The 15430-nt window shown below is 43.9% G+C and overlaps 2 protein-coding genes across 3 annotated transcripts in view; both read right to left on the bottom strand.

Moving 5' to 3' along the window:
• Positions 1 to 15430, bottom strand: part of LOC117148623 (GAS2-like protein pickled eggs) — a 49185-nt gene that overhangs the window by 5938 nt on the left and 27817 nt on the right. For both annotated transcript variants that reach the window (XM_033316114.1, XM_033316115.1), the window contains exons 4-6: positions 2083 to 2279; positions 1893 to 2011; positions 1519 to 1814 (exon numbers count right to left, since the gene is read on the bottom strand). In XM_033316114.1, the coding sequence (XP_033172005.1) occupies positions 1519 to 1814; positions 1893 to 2011; positions 2083 to 2279 (612 nt within the window). The remainder of the gene's footprint in view (positions 1 to 1518; positions 1815 to 1892; positions 2012 to 2082; positions 2280 to 15430) is intronic.
• LOC117148624 (putative ATP-dependent RNA helicase CG14443) lies at positions 7918 to 12721 on the bottom strand. The gene has a single exon (XM_033316116.1). It carries the CDS (start codon positions 12652 to 12654, stop codon positions 10528 to 10530), a length of 2127 nt encoding a protein of 708 aa, XP_033172007.1. The 5' UTR covers positions 12655 to 12721; the 3' UTR covers positions 7918 to 10527.

The following is a 15430-nucleotide window of genomic DNA, read 5'->3' as shown; positions in this document are numbered from 1 at the left end:
GGCACCTTTGAACTTTTGCAACTCCTTCTGGGATGGGATGCGTGCTTAGGTGGAGCTGGAGCTGGAGATGGAGCTGCTACTCCAACTTCAACTCCAACAGCAACTCCATGGTGGCTCCAAGCTGGAACCGACATGACAATAAATCTTTCGGCTGGTGGGGTGGTGGAAGGTGGGCCAAAGCAATCCAGCCAGCGATCCGCCAGCGATCTGCCAGAGATCGGGGATCGGCGTGACTCTGACGCATACGAGATTAGCTGGCCATGGATTGCGATGGGGATAGCGATGTGATCCTGGCCTAACCATAAATCGCATGCCACCAACTAACCAACAGCAACTGGCGACCGAAAAGACAGACAGCGGCGATGCGGACGTGCCAGCAGCTCCAAAGCTCCACAGCTCCACAGCTCCAGACTTTTGGAGTCGACAAATGATCGTGGCTTTTTCTTTTCTTTTCTTTTCATTTCTTTTTGTTTCGTTTCTGCTGTTGGTGGCACATCATTTGATTTTCGACAAGTTGTTGAGGCTATTTGCTGATTTGGCTGCTGCTTTTGCTGCTGCTGCTGCACAAATTGATTGGCTGCCTCGGAGTGGATTTTAGCTGGAGAAGGAGGACGGTGCGATGGCGGAGGAGAGGACCATGTCCATGTCCAGGTCCATGTCCCATCCATCCAGCGACCATCCATCCCCCAGCTGTCGAACATTGTTGCTGCTGTTGCTGCTGTTGCTGCTGTTGCTGCTGCTGCTGTTGCTCATGTTGCTGTTGTCAATGTTGCTGGCGGCGTGAGGAAATGTTTGCATGGCTTTCATTAGTTTGGCCGTCAATGATTTTCCATTGCGCCTGACCAATCCGCATCCTTTGTTGGCTGCTGCTCACTGCTGTCGTCGTCACACTTGCAATTACATTGACAATTGCAATTGTTGTAATTGTTGTTGGCACATCGTCTTGTCAAATTAATTTGACATCTCAACATGGCAGCAGGCAAATCTGGGAAACCCTCATAACACTAACACCCCATCAAACAGAAAAAGGTGGACAAAAATATAGCCAAAGTTCCAGTTTCAATTGCTTCTGATTTGTTTTGGTATTGTTTTCGGCGTGTTGTTTTTTTTTTTGTATTTTTTATTTTTCCTAACTGGAAACTTAGCCATGGCTAAAAATGGACATGAGAAAACTAGCAACACAACAGCAGCCCAAGCTAAACAATAACAAACAAAATCGTGAGCTGAGCCCGCTCAGAAAAAAAAGTAAATAGAAAAGAAAGAAAAAATAGCAACCAAAATATAAAAGAGAAACCCAAAAGTGGACATAGGGAGTGGGACTGGGACTGGGACAGCGAAGGAACGGGAACGGAAAGCCCTGCGGGAAAATGGAAAACCAAAAGCGGAAAGATCTGATACTGGACACCAAGTTGGCTGGCCGAGTAGGTCTCACTTATTTGCCAGAATTCAGTTCAATTCACCCAACTTAAATGAAAATGATTTAAAAATATCAATGGTTAATCGATTCGCTTCACTCACCATTTCGTCGAGGCTCTTCAGATCATTGGTGATTATCTGGGGCTGTGGTCCGTACATCAGCACGGGATTCTGGTCGCCATCGTCCTCGGTCTCCGAATCGTCGCTGTCATCATACAGATCCGTCTCCACTGTGGTCGTCGTTATTGTCGTCATTGTGGCGGCACTACTATTTCCGGACTCCAGTGCCTCCGTTTGGGTGCCGTTTTCCGAGCAGCCAGCTCCGTTGGCCTTGATGTCCGCGGCGATTTCCCGATCGATTTGTCGCTCCATTTGCACCAGCATGGGAGCCAACATTCCTAGTGGAATAGAAATAGAAATCGAATAGAATGGTTTCAATATTTTATGGTTTTATGGAATTGGCTATGGATACCTACCAAACTTGGCTCCCCGACGTGCCACCTCCAGGAGGCACAGGATCACGTGCTTCTCGTTTTTGCGCATGATCAGATCGTCCGTTTCGAACAGCAGGCACTCGATGATCTTTAGGCTCTTTCTGCAAGAATTGGATAAGATATAAGATATAAGATTTCCAAGAATTACGATTGATTGGCGGCTTGAACCCACCTGCACCAGGTTATAAAGTTGGAGACATTGTCGCGGGCGAAGAAGGTGCCACTTTTGGCGGCCGGAAGGTAGTGGACATTGCCCATGGCCAGAATGGGACCCGCCAGACCCGACGTCATCGAGCGGGTCATCGATTTGTTGCGGGCCTGTCGCCGTGCCAGATAATCCTCAGCCGCCTGTCTCACATAATTTGCGTGCTGCAAAATAAAAGAACGAACGAACGAACGATGTAGAGACATTAGCATTTGCAATGAGATGATGCACAAATTCCCAATGAGCACGGCAAATAATTCGCCGAGCCGAGTGCGTGTGCGAGTGAAAGTCAAAAATACAAAAATACAAAACTAGAAAACGTTTTATTTTTAAGCTCCTTAGGAATTTAGCACGGCATTTTTAGGCTGTCCCCCCACCCCCCTTCGAATTTCCCGCGATCTTGGCCACCACATTTGCTACCTGCAATGGGCGTTGAACGATCAACGTTGTCGCTGCGACAATGCTACATATCTATCTATTTGCGTTCTTCTGGGGTAATTCGTATTTTAGGACACAGCGTTGTGGCTTTCATCCTGGAGCATCCAACTGCATCCTAACCATGTGAAACTTAATGTTTCGAATACATTTCGTATCTCATGCGCCCCCACATAGTAATCCCCGCTATTATTTGCCATTGGCACATTTGACGTTTGGGGTTATGTCATCCGCAAGCCCCGAGTTCCCTGGGCCAAAACGAAAAAAAAAAAAATTAAGCTCCAATCCCATTCGGGGCGAAAACAACAACTGCAATCGTGTCTCGACGTGTCATGCATTTCCATTTGCATCATTCCATATTCATTTATGCACACTTTGTTGTAATAATTTAATATTTAAACAATATTATTATGATATCTGCTTCTTCCACCGCCTCTCTTCTTTTATGGATATCTGACAAATGCTTTATTTGGTGTTTATTGTTTCACCTTACCATAATACCCTAACCCAAATAAGGGCAACAGAAACTGCAATGAATGCGGTGACGATGATGACGCTCCGCTGATGTTTGCATGCATTTGTATACATACATGCATATGTACATAGGTACGTACATCTCAAGGAAAGCCAGAGAAGATCAAATTGAGATCGTAAACTAATTACTGATCTGCATATCAACAGTTGCAAATACTCTAGGCTTTAAGCCTATTGTATAATCGAGTTAGGGAAACACATTTCATACAGATCTACTTATAAAGAGTTATCTTATGCGGAAAGAGCGTTAACAAGTCGGCCTGATTGCCCCGTTGCCTTTTCTTTTCGGCATCTACATCTTTGGCTTCTTCTTTTCTCCTCTTTGGCTCTTATCATGCCGCTCGCAAGGTAAAGCTGCAACGCCCACAACCCATTTCGGCAACCCAGAGGCGTTAAATGCATCTCTCTTCTTCTCGCCCCGTCTCTTTCCCGCACCGCCATCTCCCTCTCTCTCTCTCTCTGGCTCTCCTTGAACAGATGCGCTACCCACGAAGTTTGTTTGGGCCTTGGTTTCACTTTGGCCGCCAGCTTAGAACCGGGGCTTCAACACAGATACAGTCAGGGGCAAATAAACAGTGTTTCTTATATTGCATAAAAAGTTAATATAATATATCATTGCTTTAGAAAATAGCACACTAACTTTGGAGATGCACAAGAATATAACTTTGTGTTCTTAACTTGATCTTGGACCATAGTTACGGTTATATACTTTCAAGACCTTATATCTTCGTCACCACTGTGGGTGTCTATATGTGCAGGTGAGTGCTTGCTGCAGCACCACTCCAATGTTTGTTTGGCTTCTTCCTCTTCTGAATCCGAATCCGAATCTGAATCTGAATAATGCATGCAGAGTGGCGCGCGACAGAGACGGACGCACATGCATATTTGATAATCGCAGCATCACATTTTCACTTTCGAAATTCGACAGTTGACTGAGCCATTGGAAGACGGGGGTGGACCGTTGTGGAAATGGAAATTGTTATTATGACATCAAAACTTTCTTGCATCAACAACGGCGGAGACGGCACGTGCCACTTGTTGTTGGTTTTGTTTCACTTTACACCGTCGCTGGAGCAAGTGCAAGTGCAGTTCGCTGTTGATAAATCGATATTGGGACACCGGAAAAAATAAATCAACTGCCAGCTATCTTATCTGAAATATCGATGGTGAAAACAAAACTAACTCATTCGATTGGTAGCTATAACTAGGGTCATTTATATGCATTCCACACGGGATTTCCTCTTGAGGAATTAAGTTCTATACCATAAAAGGCTGGGGTCACCAGCCACAGACTTTTCCTAAATCCTTTTGGGCTTTAATTCAGCCATAAAAATTAAAGGTGTAACTGCATCAAACTTTGTTTTCTTATCCATCTAACCCAGTGAACTGTCTGTCATACACATCCGCAGCCACATCCGCATCCGCCTCCGCCTCTTCAGAGTCAAGTGTCGAAGCAATTAACATGACTCTTCTTCTAGTTCTACTTAGTCTTCTTATCCATATGGTTCCCAGTTCTTCTCTTGTTTTCATTTTTCTTCCCCCCTGGGAATGGAACTTTGAGTGGGAAAGAGATGGAAAGTGGGTCGACCTGTAGTCCACCGCCTACCGCCTACGACACTCAATCTGGCCACGCCCCCTTCATATTGCAAATACGTGACGGTGATGCGGTGCAAGAACGAGAAGAAGAAGACCGCAAGGAGGCAGAAGAAGAACCACAGTAAGCCCTCCATTTATCGAACATGTACGATTACAAAAATTAAGTTAATTAAGCGTTGAGTGCATTGCACATTCTGTTCGTTCACACCTTTTGTTCGCCTCCCTTTAGTGAGTTTCACTTAACGAGACTTTGAAATGGGGAAGTTGGGGTTCGTTGAAGTTATGGATGTTCGACTGTAAATGGTGTGTGCGAAAAAAAGAGAGGGCGTTATTACAGGTACGTAACGTCACGTAATTAGCTTAGATTTTTCTCTATTTTTTGCTGTGCTTTTGCCTGTGCACAAAATGTATGTCAATATGGCGTTAATAACATTACATGACTACTACTTAAAGCTATTGCAAAAAAAAAGAAATAAACTGCAACAACAGAAATAAACTCTGTCGCATTATTTGTACCGTAACATTCGACGACGTAAGCGACGGCAGAGCAACGCAGCCGGTGCGAAAAGCATTTTTTGCTTCCGCAAAAGGCAAATTAAATAAAACAAAATTAAAGCGCACAAAAAAGCAGCAGCAGCAGCCAAATAATAAATAAAATGACATCGCAAAAAATTCAGTTGAAAAAAAAACAGTGGAGCCAATAAGGCACTAAACTCTTAGAAATTTATCGAATGTTTTGCATTAATTTATATCAATCCAAGATCAGCGATGAATTATAATTTCAATTATTTATATTTATATTTATATAATTACTAGCATGTTCAATTGGAATATAAGTAAGATATATTTGTATACGGGTGGTTAGTATTTATAATACGATGCTCACTGTACCAAACATTAGTTGATTTTTGCAATTACACAGACGCATTTGTGATTCCTTCGAAGTGCCAAAGATGGCGGGGGAAGTTTGCTAAGCGGATTTGCCGCCGTTTCAACTGTTATTTTGTTATTTACCAGTTATTATTATTATTTTGTATCTATTTTTTTTCTTGGTTTTGTCGCTGATTGCCGTCGATTGGCCCCACACACAAAAAATATATAAAAAAACGCACACAATAAACCGCAAACTGGGAGCTCAATCAAAATCACAAAACTGTCCGCGACCCATTCAAAATCATATTTCAAACGCCGTTCCATCGGCGGCTTTGTTGTCTCTTTGGGTTCAAGGTTCTCCCATGGCGATGACTTCCTACCCACAATTCGTATATGGCTTATATGGCTTTGGCAATGATAGATCGATCCATCCATCGATCGATCGACCAATCGATTCGCTTGCAAATGATTTCTGCACAACGGAGCGCACAGGTAGAACAGCTAACAGCTAACCATGATCGATCTATCGATCTCCTCACCGAGATTCAAACACTGACTCGGCTCACCTGCTCGGTGGTCTTTTGATCTTGCTAACGGTATTTCCATAATGCCCATAGAAGGCGTTCTCTTCTACCTTTTTTGTTTCGTTTTTTTTTTTTTTTGTACTGGGCCCAAAGTTTATTGCTCTGTGTGTTTGTGTGGGAAAAACTTGAAGTGACCCTGACGATTGGCAATTTTCGATAGAGCTCTGCAGAATCGATGAGATCACTCAGAATTGGCGATTTCCGATTACGATTGCAAGAGCCGAAGAAGCTTATCTAAAAAAAAACCAAATTAAAAGCTACGACTTCCGCTTGACTCGAAGCCAAATGGTACTGTTAACTGGAAATGGAAGTAATGGATATATAGTAGCAACAAGTGTGTGCTCTCGAAATCCGAGTAGCTTCAATCCAATTAGCCGAGTAACTGGGGGTATTGTTTTGCCTAATACAATCATGTATTTGTTTTCACCGATTTCACAGAAAATAATGTGTCCTCAGGCTTTTGAATAAAACACAAAAACATATCTTTCCCATTGCCATTGTTTTTAATTACAGGAAAATTACAGATACGGTCGTCTTTTGATTGGTTTTAATTACTTGTGAAATTTTGAAAATCACACAACTAAGCAAAAACAAACGTTAATAACTTGTTATTTCATTGTGAACATATATATATATTTCTTGGCCAGTCCAATTACCCCAAGTTTGGCTAAATATCTTCAAAATTAGCAGAGAGATTTCCTTAAATGGACCCCGAAACGATCGGGTTGTTAATGGCCAAGTTAAATTAGGGTTATTCTTTATAAGGTCAGTTAATGCTTCTGAATGAAATGAAAAATGTATTTACGATTCTAGGGTTCAGAGACATTGGGAGAAACGAAACGAAACGAAACGAAACGAAAGAGGGCAAAACAGCACAGCTAAGTAGATGGGCATTTGGATACGGCCAAAACTGGCAGAATTCGATGCCAAAACTCCCCTGAACGAATAACAAAGAAAAAACTAAACCAAACCGAACTGGTTTACGTTGTTGTAGTCGGGCCAAAGCCAAAACGAATTTTGAATGTGGGTGAAGTTGTTAAAAATGTGGCAAACGCAATCGAGGTTAGCCAGAGCTATGGAGCTATAGCTCGATACCGAGAACCAACCCCCCGCCGGACCCACCCACAATGATCTGTACCCACTTGGCGCATATTTAGTTATAAACTTGAATTTAGACGCTGGCCAAATTAGAGCCGATCCATGTGCGAGTCGAGCGCCTGTGCCACCAAAGTGAGAGCGCGACTGACAAAATACGGCACTGGTTAGTTGCAAACATAACTAAAGATACAGGTACAGATACAGATACAGATGCAGATACAGATGGATTTACAGATGGATATACCAAGATACCGAAATAGAAACAGAAAACCGACTCTGACTCAGAACAAGCCGCAAATGTCGAGATCTGTTTGTCGCGCTTGTCCAATTTGTCCGATTCGGTGTGTTTCCTGTTTCGAATTGCCAAAATCCAAAGAGAGAAAAAACATTACGTGTTTTTACTACCCAATGACTTCGATGACCAAACGATCTGGCTGATCTAATCTGGCGAGATTCTAATTATTTAAAGCTGTGAAAAAATATATAACACTTATCATAATGGCATAAATGATGATTCTATATAAAGCGTGGGTTCTTGAAATGGTCTAGAAATGATTCTTCTGTGATCTTCTTTCAGGACCTTCCGTTTATGACACTACTTTATGATTTCTAATCGGTTTACCCAAAATGGAGTGTTGGCCATTGGGAAATCTCTCCTCGAATGGCTCACGAACGTGGCGCTTCCGTTTTGCCAGAGATCCTTATCGCCATTTGGCAATGAGTGAGTCATCCGGTTACCGCATTGACCAGCTCATTTTCTCCAATGGATCACGGATTACGGATCACGATAGCGCCTTTAACGTATACAGAGATCATCACGGACGAATTATGGTGCGTGCTGGGTATAGAAATGGGTATGGAGGAGATTGGTGATCCGAGGGGGATCGGATGGCACGCGGATCGTGCAAATTGCCTGACCATGCCGGTCTATTTGGCTATTTGTCCACTTTCGGTGGGGGCAGCAGCATTTGTTGTGTGTGTGTGTGTGTGTGTGTGTAAATACGGAACATATGTAAATATTAATTTTATTAAGCAAACGTGACTGCAAGATCTCGGTGCGACTTCGGGGTTTTGGGCTATTGGAGTTTTAAGGCTTTTGGTCTTGGCACATTGACGTCGCCGACACGACAACGAACTGTGTTTGCTTTTCATATTTGGCTTTTCAATTCACAATATTTGTGTTTCAGTTTTGTTTTGGTTTTGGTTTTGGTTATTATTTTCTTTTCTGTTTTTTGCACTGACAGAAGTTGACAGTTGCCATCACTCACGCATCCCGTGCGTGGGAACCCCCCTTTTTTGGATGTGGGGGAGTGGGTGGTTGTGGCTTGTGAACTGCTTGGGCGGCCTTGCCTTTGAAGTGCAGATCCGCCGGATACAAAACAAGTGGATGGGCATACGTGACAGCTTATCGTTATCGTTGCAACGGATTGTTTGTCTTCTTTGTGGTCAGGTAAAACGCATAAATTGTGGCCAGATCAAGTGAAGATGTTAAGAAGTTATAAAACAAATGAACAGTTACCACAAAGACCACGTAGCTAATGTAATTCAAAAAAAATTCAAAGGCCACTTATTGTAGCACGTGTCGTATACTTAACATTAAATGCATATGTCATTTCTTTTGACAATTTTTCTAGATCGGTATATATGTGTGATCTGCCAGGATGGAATTATAGCCAATTGCAACGTGCCGTTTCATTACGTCTCCCATTTCTAGAAACACTTTTGCGCAATCTTAAATTTCCGCAATGACTCAGCGAAATCGATCAATTGTTGAATCGATTGCCTTTTTCGGACTCCATCCCAACAACTCCGCCCCCTCAGCGCTGACCTTTGCGGTTCTAAATTTGGAAACAGTGCATTTACGATCGTGAGTGATTTTGTTGTGGCTTGTGCTGGTCACGCTTTTCAGCCATCCCTAGAATGGTCATTTGCAGTTTGGGTGAAACGCAGCGCAACTCAACTCAACAGGCAACTGCAAACTGCAAGCTGCAACTGCTGCACTGCTGCACTGCTGCACTCACACCCCTCGAAAGATCTCAAATTAGTCAGCGACACTCCATAAATCAGGCACACTCATAGCAACCGAAGGAAAACAATCGAGTGGTCCACCAACTGACTCCAGGTCCCCAGGTTCCATGTCCCCATGTCCAGTTCCACTTGGGGCAGCTGCCAATGTCTCGGGGGTCCAAGCGATTAGCATACAATTTGTGGAAGGCGGGGCGGAGTGTGGTGGGGTTAACACTCGCGGCCATAAATAATAATCGCTAGGGGTCTTTTGGCTTGCAGACTCCAGGAGTTCGAAGTTAAAAGAGTTAAGAGTTTCGGACTGCCAGTTGGTTCCCGTCTGGCAGTTGTCGGTACAAATTGCACCGTTAATAAAGTCAAAATCGGATTAGACACGGTCCACCGCCCTCTTGTTTTTTTTTTTTTATGTTTTTAGTTTTTTTCCGTCTGAACAAAACTCAGCTGCAAGCCGAGCCACCTGTGATATCTGTTGTAGATATAGCCGCGATACACACAACCCCTTCACACCCCAATCGGGCTAACGAAAACAGCCCAGCCGATCGATTGGCCAGAAATTTGATCTCGACTGGGACCGAAATCAAATGGCCAACACAATAAATTCACCTCTAATGAATTTTGATTCATTTCCATTTGCTTTTGGCGCAAACAACTAAATAACTCTGGCAATCAATGGGCCAAAAGGGGGTTGGCTGGCTGGCTGTACATAAAATATTGACCCATATATGTCAGAATTTGGACGGTAGGCGAACCAGCGAATCGGTGACAGAAGCCAAATGAATCGATATGGATCGAGATCTAGGCGGATTTCCACAATTTACTGAACCATTATAACGATAGAAAACGATTTGTAGTATAAATAGCAAATAAGCGAATTAAGTTTGAATATCCTGACGTTGTATTTTTAAAATTCTCTGTGAATTGCTGTAGTTCTTAAACATGTAAATATCATAAGGGATTTATTATGAACTGAAACCGTATTTGAATATTGATGCACTGCCATGCATTTTACTTTGCTGCTCTTCACTTGCATAACGTCACGTCTCCTGAGCTCTGGATGCACAACTTTCTTTGCGGACGTGCCATCCATGCCCCTCCCATGCGTCATTAGCCCATTTTGTAGTTGCCCCCAAAATAAAAACGGCTTAAACTGGCCCAGTTTAAACAATAAACATTTAAAGGGTTAAATCCATTATATATTAACAATTGTTAAATCATCAAAATTTTTGCCAATGATATATATCGTTATATCGCCATATCGAAATTGACCCTATTGCATGCGATTGTAGCGTGGCGGACGATGGCGCTTTCGTTGACGGGGACCAAACTCATTTTTTTCAGCGATCTGGAGAAGATGCGGTCCAATTTCTTGTTTGCAGTCCTTGAGAAAATCGACCACGGCCATCACGAGCCTATAGTTTGCCTTGGTAAAGAAGCTGATGACCTCGCAGTTACTGTTACTCGTCAGCCATCCCGATCTGCTCAAGCGCTGAGCATACTTCTCAATGGTGTCCGGGAAATCGTAATTGATCACATAACGAATGCCTGGTACATCCAAGTAAATCGAAGACATTTGCGTGGCCACAATGATGTTGTAGGCGCCAGAGCCAAACTCACGGATTATTCCTTCCCTCTCCTGGGCAGTGCATCCACTATGGATGCCCTCACAGGGCACATATTTCCGTATCAAGTTCACCAGTTCTTCCACGACCTTTTGGCGCTTCACATAGATCACCACTTTACCGGGAACATCGCTCGTATCGTAAATTGCAGCCAGCTCCTCCATAAGGCGTCCTATTTTCGATAGCCCATTGACTACCTCCACCCGCTGGCGGATGTTCTGCAATTGCATGCCTAAATCGTTAATTTGACCCACGAGAATCGCGGTGTATTGGACCATAAACTTCTTGGCCATCCGCTTCAGATTTGATGACCACGAGGTGCTGGTGACGACCAATTGGGCACGTTTACGTAGACGGCATAGTAGCCGGCAAATGTTACCCTCTAGGCCCACGTCAATCATGCGGTCAATGTCGTCCACAACCAAATAGGTGCAGCGTTCCAGTTCTACAACATGTTTTTTGTTATCTAGCATTTGCAGCAGGCGACCAGCAGAGGCCACCAGCAGATCGCATTCGGCATGGCATTGCCATTGACTGCTGCCCAAGAGGCAATACGTCCTAAGCTCAAGAGGATTCGTATAGTACAATACCTCTCTTTGGACCGCCACAGCAGCATCACGGCTGTCCACCAAAATCAAGACAATGGGTCCTTTCTTGCGCTGCATTAATCCGCGCTGATTGTCAATGTTCATTATGCCCGGCAATAGATAGCCCAATGTTTTACCTGTGCCCTTTCCAGAAATCATCACAATATTTCTGCCCTCCTCGGCAATCGACCAAGTTTGCGCCTGGATGGGCGTGGGCGCATCAAAGCCTTGATCCTCCAGTTGCTGTAATATGGTTGCATTGAATCCGCTGCGCTCGAAACTCAGCACAGGCTCCGGATGCCCTCGCCCATCCCAGTTGGTCAAGGTGATATTGTGGCGTTCCCGATAATGAACGCCCTCATCCATCGGCAGCTTCCAGGTAGGAGGACTTAGGCTTTTGCTTTGGGACCAAGTATTCCGATGGGGACTGCGGCTTCTGGTCAAGGAGCGGTTTACCGAAACCTTTCGAATGGGGCTGCAGCTCATGCTCCTCGATTGACTCTTCTTCCAGGAATTGCGGCCGCGATTGGCTGGACTTTTGGGTTCCGGACTCCCGTACGTCAGATCTCTTTGGGGCTTCGAAGGACAAACGCGCTTTACGCGCGGTAGACTGCTGCTTCTGCTTCTTGATTGAAAATGTTCACGATATGTTTTCACGGACTTGGAAGAATTTGCCGATTGCCAAGTATCATGAATGCGAAAAACAGCGCTTTGCATTCGTGGTCTCTCTCCCATATCGCTACCGTGAGAACTTGGTCCCGTAGTGGATTCCGAATCGGATGACGAGCCGGATTTCGAATCCAATTCCGAGCTGGAACTCGAGTCGGATCCGGAATCAGAAGACTCCGAACTGGACCGCAAATTAAATTTTCCTCTGCCTTCACTCATGCTCCTCTTTTTCGACGTAGACTTGGAAAAGCGCGGGCCACTGGAACTCTGGCTCCGGACTTTCAACTTTGGTTTCTGTCCACGAATTCCGTGGCGTATTTCGAAGCGCCTTTCCGCATCGAAGTGGGTCGCGGAGACAGAGCTGGAGGATTTTAAAGACCTCGACTGGCCGCTTGTATCAGAAGCGCTGGAGCCCCAACTCGCATACTTCGAACTCTGAGCCTTTTCTGCATCGGCTTCGTTGTCCTTCCAGTTCCCAAACACCAGTTTCTTAGCTTTCTCACACATTTTCTTCAGCATTTATTTGCGTTCGTTCACTTCGAATTTTTGCCGAGGCAATGAAAATTTTTCTTGCGAACACAGCGAAATGTCACGTGGTGTGAAAAAGTTGGCAACTCTGAACTTTGGTGTTGGCTAATTTTTAGTGTGTCCTCTTTTTAGTGTTGCTCATTATTTAAATACATTTGAATTTATTTATAATTATTTAAAAATTTCAATATGTGTTTGTTATTGTTTTTAATAGAATGTAATGGTATAAAATGTAATGTCTTATTGGGGGCATGAACTGTGGTTTAAGTCCGTATTAATCTGGAAGATTTATAATTAAAGTGGACTTTTATGGTCTTCAATATGCTTAATTTCCCGAGTGCTGACTGCTCCAGTTCCGGACTGAGATACGGATACGGGTTTGTACTCCGCTGGCGGAAGTTCAGAGCGCTCTTACTCAATCGAAAGACCCACATTGGCCACATTGGGTGGGTTATCAGCCGTATAATTGGCGAGTGTGAGTGTGAGTGTCTGAATGTTTGGTCAATTAAAAGCATTCGCTGGCTTTTTATCAAATTCAATTAGCCGACGACGAAAGCCAAACAAATCCAAAAAAATAAGAAAAAAACAAAACAAGAAACGCCGCAACAAAGTTGCTCAATGCGGAATTCAGAGGGGGTGTACCATCTCTCTAAATAAAAATCATAAAATTAAACAAAAACATATGAAGTACACATGCATGCATATGCGAGGAGTTCTAACTATAGAAAATCCGTATAATTAACTAGATAAATTGGCAAGCAATTGGCTGTACAGCTCGTTAAGGCTAATGATCGTCGGACAGCTAACGATCTCCTTTGGCTAATTGGCCCCCAGTACGGAACACCCCTCCTCGACCCGGTTTTCAGACCACCCTTCATTTAAAGTGGCCATCAAGTCGTAATTACGCTCGTTGTTGGAACGATGAAGACATCAAATCGCACTGCATCTCGCCTTTAGAATTGCTGGCCATTCAAAGAGATTTGTTTTGGCTTAAGATCCCAATCAGTCCGGAGTTTCAATTAAAGTTCCATTAACGCTTCGCGACACACACAATTATCAAAAAATTATATTTATGCTTATGACATTTCCGGCAGCTCCCCAGTTACCCAGCCCCCACCTCCCTCGCCGCCAGTGCAAAATGTATGCCCCGCTGTCTGAGTCATTTCATTTATTTCGAGACAGCGCAGACAGAAGATCAAAGCGACTTCATGATTATGCTGCACGCATATCCATCACCATATCGAGCTCGAGCACTCGCCTCGGGGTGGAGTTGTCTATGGATCCATGGATGCACTCGAGGATTGGGGGGCATGTGTGCGCAGGTGCAGGTGCAGGTGAGGCTGTGTCTGCTGCTGGGATCGTTGTGTGTGGCTACAGTGGTTGGGGGAGTGGTTAATCGGCACTAAGCGTAAAAAAAAACACTTGACCAGTTACCAAGTTAGTGGATGAAAACTGCCGCACAAAATGTGGCATATATTTACGAGACGTTACAAGTTTTCTTTTAAAAAATATCCTTATTTACGCCAATCAGGCAGCGCGGTTTAAGGTCACTCTATCCAGTATTGCCAAATCATAACGACATTGCCCAACACTAACTGACAACACATTTCTATGGTACAAATATTGCACTGGGCACAAATTCTCGACTGTTCCCTGAAGAATATCCACACACTGGGTAGAAACGGGAGGAGATCCACGCAGCAGGAGACCCCCCAAAGGGGGCAAGGCGATCTCGTTGCCGATACGAATCCGCAAAGCAGCAGCAGCAAAAAAAAGGGCTGCAACAAGACACACACACACACAAAGCAAAAGCAAAACAAAAACCAAAACCAAAACCAAAACAACAACAAAGCGGCAAAGTAGGAAAAGAGAAGAAATAGCTGCAACATCGGGGCAAGAGCAGAAGTAAAGACAAATTGTCTACGGGTTGAGGTCTTGCTATTGGCCTCCAGCGTGACGATGTCGGGTGCTACTGGCGCCACTCAGCGCCAGCCAAACAGCGAAGAGGGCCAAAAGGCAGGGGCCAGCCAGGGAGTTGTGGTTATGGCATGTGCCACCCAAACCAAACCAAACCAAGCCAAGCCAAACCGAAAAAAAACTGAAAACAGACTGCAGAAAAATACAAAAAAAATAAAAATAAATAAATAAAAACAAAAAAACAAAAGTAAGCAAATGGTATAACTGATCTAAGAGAAGATCGTATGTATATATGCATTTGATGCAACATGCTAAGTTACTAATTAATAACTATATCGCTCAGAGTCTTGGACTTGGGCATTCAGGGTATTATAAACGATTATATGCACCTTTTAAACGTTATTTTTCAACTCCTAATAGGTGGTGACCACTATTTGGTAGCAACATTAAGTTGAAGTACTTTACTCCCTTTATATCCCTTTTTCAAGCTCCTCAGCTTGCTTTAATTTGTTAGTTTAGTGGGGTGTGCTTACGTTGAATTGGGTAACTAACTAGAAGGGAATCCCTTTGTATTCACCCATTTATTATCCCTGTCCCGTTGTGGCTCATTTCAGTACTTCATTTAAATTATGCGCTTTTCACAAATGCTTTCGGTTGAGCAACTAAGCCGGCTCAATGAACCCCCGGCTGACCTGGTTTCTTCCTCCAACGTTTTTCCTGCCGTAGTGCCGTTGGCCACGTAAGAAGCCTTTTAGCCATGCCGAGCGAGCCATAAAAGATGAAATGGAAATCTGTCGAGCTCTTGCCACTTGCAGAGTGTCGACTGATGTGTGTGTCGAGGATGTGAGTG

This window comes from Drosophila mauritiana, chromosome X (genome assembly GCF_004382145.1).
Source record: "Drosophila mauritiana strain mau12 chromosome X, ASM438214v1, whole genome shotgun sequence".
Lineage (NCBI taxonomy): Eukaryota > Metazoa > Arthropoda > Insecta > Diptera > Drosophilidae > Drosophila > Drosophila mauritiana.
This window is presented reverse-complemented; position numbering and strand designations above follow the sequence as displayed.

Coding starts and splice junctions, on each gene's coding strand:
- LOC117148624 (XM_033316116.1), bottom strand. CDS start 12,654: ATGCTGAAGAAAATGTGTGAGAAAGCTAAGAAACTGGTGTTTGGGAAC.